At 36.2% G+C, this 5729-nt stretch overlaps 1 protein-coding gene across 1 annotated transcript; it reads left to right on the forward strand.

Moving 5' to 3' along the window:
- The first annotated feature begins 305 nt into the window (after positions 1-305).
- Positions 306-5248, forward strand: LOC129309716 (26S proteasome non-ATPase regulatory subunit 12 homolog A-like). Its single transcript, XM_054951399.1, has 12 exons — positions 306-431; positions 695-889; positions 1440-1547; positions 1658-1762; positions 1872-1928; positions 2040-2236; positions 3405-3504; positions 3619-3731; positions 3853-4006; positions 4148-4225; positions 4552-4774; positions 4970-5248. The coding sequence occupies exons 1-11, from the start codon at positions 429-431 to the stop codon at positions 4768-4770; spliced, it is 1329 nt and encodes a 442-aa protein (XP_054807374.1). The 5' UTR covers positions 306-428; the 3' UTR covers positions 4771-4774; positions 4970-5248.
- The last annotated feature ends 481 nt before the right edge of the window (positions 5249-5729 follow it).

Below are 5729 nucleotides of genomic sequence, written 5' to 3' on the forward strand. Positions count from 1 at the left end.
TGTTTATTAGACAAATAACATGGTGCTTGGTATATAAATCTTGAAAGCTTATTTTCATATTTAGTTATAAATTATGAAAATTGTGTAGATCCTAGAAGATGAATTATAAATCCTAGAAGTTGAGTTGTAAGTGTGGAAATAATTGTTGCAAATGAGTTGTACAATATAAATTAATTTACCATTGATGGTTGTAATATCTACTGTGCCCAAAAAATAAAAAGTTTTAATGTGTCGCGCTTCAAAGGAAACGAAACGAGTCGTCCTGACTGATACAAGTTATAAGAAGGCCCACTGGGCGGAGGTAGCTAGGCCCATCGCACCGTGAGGCTCCATAAAGAGTGACCATTTTCCTGACGAGCACGTTTCCTTCGTTTTCTCAATTATCGGCGTCTGAGTTTCTGAATTGGAGATCTCTCTCGCCCACAACCATGGTATGCACCTTTGTTTCTGTTACTCCTTTGACTGCTTTACTGCTTTCATTTACTCTGTTCATCCATAAGACTTTGAAATTCAAGAACGATCCATGCCACTGAGATCTAATTGTTTTTTTAATGATTCGTTACTTTTCGCCAAGCCCTATCTTTGAATTTGCTAACAAGAAGCTTATACTTGCTGCTTGCCTTCTTCTCCCTTTGTTTATTACTGAAACCTGTGATTTTGATGGCTGAAACTGATTATTCTTGTGAAATTCTAGGAGAGCACGGGAAATTTAGACGCCAAAATAGAGCAATTGTTGAATGTAGAGAAGCAGATGAGACTCGCCGGCGACGTTTCCGGCACTAAAAAAGCCGTCACTGACATTTTGCAGCTGTGCTTTGAAGCACGAGCCTGGAAAACTCTCAATGACCAGATTATTGTCTTGTCGAAACGACGCGGTCAGCTTAAGCAGGTAACTATTTGTTTCTAACGGGGGTTGAGCCTTTGAGATTATTTAATGGCACTCTCTAGAGGTATATTTTGTCCTAGGGATTTAGATGTTGCTGTCCTTGTTTAGTCCGCTTCATAATTGGTGGTTATTGACGCGAAATGCTTAGGGTATTTAGCTATTCTATCCTAGTTGTGTATTCCAAAGTCTTTAGTATCTTTAGGGTGGATGGTTGGTGTGAATTTTGTTGAGAACCAATAGGACACTGTCCAAGTAAGTGCAATTAGGGAAGCTTTGGATTACATTAATTTCATCCGTCATTGTGACGAAAAGTTTGCACTGTTCGACAATGTCTCTTCATGCTGGAATTTTGAGCTAGAAGGTTGCCCCTTCTGTGGGACCGTGATGGTGGTGTAATGTTAAATCATTTCCCTACCATGTAGTTCTACATACAAGCAGGGTATCTTTTAAGCTTGTGTGGCGGACAAGTTGTGATTTCATTTTGCTGTTAGATGTTCTCTGCTTGTCATGTAACTGGTCCTTTAGCAACAAGGTTATGTTTTTTGGTACACAGGCTGTAACAGCTATGGTCCAGCAGGCCATGCAGTATATTGATGAGACACCAGACCTTGATACTCGTATAGAACTCATCAAAACTTTAAATAGTGTGTCTGCTGGGAAGGTGAGCATTTTTTGTTTTACACTTTTTTGTATAACTAGTATCCCCTGGTACAAACATGGTCCATACTTTAAGATGTATATTTTATGCATTGTTAATTTTTCTTTTGCTAGATATATGTTGAGATTGAGAGAGCTAGGCTGATAAAGAAACTTGCAAAGATTAAGGAACAACAAGGGCATATAGCTGAAGCTGCTGATTTGATGCAAGAAGTTGCGGTCAGTGGATTTTTCATGATTTTATGACTTTTGAATTTCTTTGACTTTCGGTTGAAAATAATTTGTGTATTTAGCTGTCAGGTGACTTATGTTTGAGAAACCTTTACAGGTGGAAACTTTTGGTGCCATGGCAAAAACTGAGAAAATTGCTTTCATTCTTGAGCAAGTACGAGGCATTATTCTCTTTCTCCAAATGACGATATTAAGTTTAATGCATCAATTTCTTTTTGCTGCAATTTAGTTTCGGATTTGACAATCTTTTACGTCGAACTTGCAGGTTCGTTTGTGCCTAGATCGCCAAGATTATGTTCGTGCTCAAATACTTTCAAGAAAGATTAGTCCAAGAGTATTTGATGCAGATGCATCTAAGGAGAAGAAAAAACCTAAAGAAGGTGATAATGTGGTTGAGGAGCCTGCTGAAGATATACCCTCACTGTTGGAATTGAAGCGGATTTACTATGAATTAATGATTCGGTATTTGCATCCCCTTGACCTGGTGTCTTGTTATAGCGTTCAATTTTGGTTTACTTAACTTACGAATGTTGTGTCTGAACTTTGGGTGTTTAGTGTTTCTTTTAATTCCCTTTATGTACCCTATATAAATACATGTCTGGCACTGGCCTTTTGGCTTTTCTGTTTTGTTAAGATTTGAGGGTATGGTTTTTTATTGGCTTAAGCTACGAAAATTCTGTGAATTTTTCTATCAGGTTTTATAAGGTGTTCTCAATAGATCCGACAATAAGGACAAGGGCAAATGGAGCGTAGACTTTGCCCTCCGTGTATTGATGTAGTTTATGACTCAATGTATATTTGCAATAAACATGCCTGGGTGTTCCTCCTGTAGTTTTCTTCCTTGCTTTTATTTGTTTGTGTCTGCTGCGATGAACTTTGGAATATAAATGCTTCCAACTCTCTGTTTTTGATTTGCTGATTGGTTCTGGGGGATAGTGCTGTTTATCGAAGAGTTTATTGGGACATACAGATTTGACTGTTATTGCTATATATCCTTTTGTTTATGCTCTATTTGGCATGGTGATATGCAACCATGAAACACTACTAGGATGATACTGAAGTGGTACTCATAATGCGTTCACATTGCTGTATTGAATTCTAGCTTGGCTTTGGGCATGTTAAACCACATACCTATCTCTTTACCTCCAGACAAATCTATAGTTTGGGATTTGGAAGTTTTGAACCTAAACCTTCTAAAAGACAACCATAAAAAGGCCCGGAAGAAATAGAGTTGCTTGCACAACTCTGATATCATATATATAACTAGTTTTCTGAGACCTTCGACTTGATATATTATATATGATGTTCGTAATCAATTTTTGTTGTAGAAGTTATAATGTATAACATATAATGTGCTTCATATATAATATATACTGTCGTGTTGTTAAAAAATTATGATATACTTGGATGATGGTGTATTGATTTATTTCTCTGATGAATATTGTCAATGCCTGGTCCATTTAAGTTGGTTGCCTTTGCGTGAGTTTGTATAATTTGAATGTATGTTGGAAGTATCCATTTGCAGCATGTTGTTTGTTTCCATGATGTGATGTCCTTTATTTCCTGTTTCTTAACATGCTAATCTAGTGATTTGTAAGCACGCCATCCTGGCTTATGTTTATTCATGTAGGTATTATTCTCATAACAACGATTACCTTGAGATTTGCCGATGCTATAAGTCCATATATGAGATTCCATCTGTCAAAGAAAATCCAACCCAGTGGATACCAGTAAGTGTTCCTTCATTTATTGATTTTCTTAATTTCTTTATCTGTTATTGTTAAGCTTTATTTTGATCTTGACATTATCTTTTGGTCTAAATTTTCCATTGCCAATTGCTGTAGATCCTGAGGAAAATATGTTGGTACTTAGTTCTAGCCCCATATGATCCAATGCAATCCAGCCTTCTCAATTCCACCTTGGAAGATAAAAATCTTTCTGAAATTGCAAATTTCAAGTATGTTATCCTGATCTCAGTCTGTCTTTCTTGTCTTTTTGCTCTCTTCCCTGTGTAAGTTCTTAATGTATATTGTCATTTACAATCACATCTGATCGGTTTGATTTATTTTGTGCCATAGGTTGTTGTTGAAACAGCTTGTCACCATGGAGGTCATCCAATGGACAGGTCTTTGGGATGCATATAAGAATGAGTTTGAGAATGAGAAGAACTTGCTTGGAGGATACTTGGGAGACAAAGCAGCAGAAGATCTGAGGGAAAGAATTATAGAACATGTAATTTGACTGGCACCATAACATGCTTTTGGGCCTCTTGTTTCCTTATGGGCTGAGAGGGATTGTGGGACATGTGGCGTTTGTCTTATTTTTGCATGTTTTTTGGTTCATAGACACTAATGGTTTTGTTTCTCTTGGCAGAACATTCTTGTTGTGTCAAAGTACTATTCAAGGATCACTTTGAAGAGACTTGCAGAGCTTTTGTGTCTCAGCATCCAGGTTTGTAATGATAATCTGTGATTTTGTGCCAAAAGTGTTACAGTGACAAATTATTAGCTTAAATGGCATATGGATTTTAGGCATATGTGAATGACTAAAATTATGGGAAAATAGCCAATTTCGTGCACAATGTAAACAGAAGAAAAAGTTGGAATTGGGTTTTCAGGGATGAAGGCCTATTACTTTAATTGTCAAGATGGTCATTTTGCTTATTATTATAGTTTGTCTACTGGGCATGATTCATTTTCACTCGCATGTTTTGAATTGTTCAGATGCGTTTAAATATGTTGGCGAAGGCTCTAATTTATTTTCCTTACAATATTTAGGAGGCTGAGAAGCATCTCTCTGACATGGTTGTATCCAAGGCACTGGTGGCAAAGATCGACAGACCTATGGGAATAGTTTGTTTCCAAAGTGCAAAGGATAGCAATGACATTCTAAACTCCTGGTCAGCAAACTTGGAGAAATTGCTTGATCTTGTGGAGAAGAGCTGTCATCAAATACATAAAGAAACCATGGTGCATAAGTCTGCATTGAAGGTTTAAAAAGGTTCGAGTCAGCAATTTGGAGTGCAATGTTGTCCTTATCGTCCACTCTTGCCTCCCTCCAAATTTCCTGCAAGTCATTGTTTTTACAGGGACTTGGAGGGAAGTAAGAGAAATTTGTAATTCATGGAAGTATGATGTTGATTCATTTCTGTGGCGCTTTCTTTTTTGTTCTAATATTTTATTCTTGTTATTGCAGGTTGTTCCATAACAAATGTGATTTTGGATTGAAGTTGCATGATCAGGATGATCCTTTGAATTGCCCTAGGTGGGGTTGGTGAGGAATAGCATTGATCGAAAGTTCCTTTATCATTTTATTTTGTCTCAGGCGTTCAGGGTAGAGTTGGATAGATGCTTTTTTAGTACTGAAAAGTAACATTGTTGTATACTACTGATACATATTTTACCACTGACTAATGGCAGGATCCTTAACGGGCTTCTTTGTAGCAGTGGGGAAAAAATTGAGTGCCTTCATTTATATTCTTTTGTCTTAGTTGAATTTACTTGTTTCTTTGTGTAGCCTATTTTCCCTTCACCATGAGTTGATTTGCATTCACCCTTGCGGAGTTCTTGGAGCAAAATTTTCTGTTATTTATGGAAGATGAAATTGAACTTAAATGGTTATAGTTTCAGTATATGGAGGATACGGATATCCTATATAAAACATATTCCTCCAATCTTATTTATAGGATAGAGAGAAAAGAAAAAATTTGATCTTATTTATAGGCTATTTGTCAAATTTTAAAGTTTTTCTTTACATTTTTGTCCTTATTAAATGATTTGAATAAAAATGCTAGTAATAAGAGTTAAAAATGTTTATTAGGGATAAATGTGCAAGTCTGTTAAATTTTAAGATAAAGTTAATGAGGTTTAAGGTTTACTTTAATTTTAGTGAAATATGTTGAAAATTATTTATAAATAGAATTAAAGGGGGTATATAGATTTTGATTTGTTTCATG

The sequence above is a fragment of the Prosopis cineraria genome, unplaced genomic scaffold (assembly GCF_029017545.1).
Source record: "Prosopis cineraria cultivar Desert tree isolate PC_DT_omini unplaced genomic scaffold, ASM2901754v1 PC4, whole genome shotgun sequence".
NCBI lineage: Eukaryota > Viridiplantae > Streptophyta > Magnoliopsida > Fabales > Fabaceae > Prosopis > Prosopis cineraria.

What these genes read in the sequence shown, in the direction of transcription:
- LOC129309716 (XM_054951399.1), top strand. An exon ending in TCTGAAATTGCAAATTTCAA is followed by an intron (nt 3,732 to 3,852) that starts GTATGTTATCCT and finishes TTTGTGCCATAG; the next exon opens with GTTGTTGTTGAAACAGCTTG. An exon ending in TTTTGTGTCTCAGCATCCAG is followed by an intron (nt 4,226 to 4,551) that starts GTTTGTAATGAT and finishes TACAATATTTAG; the next exon opens with GAGGCTGAGAAGCATCTCTC.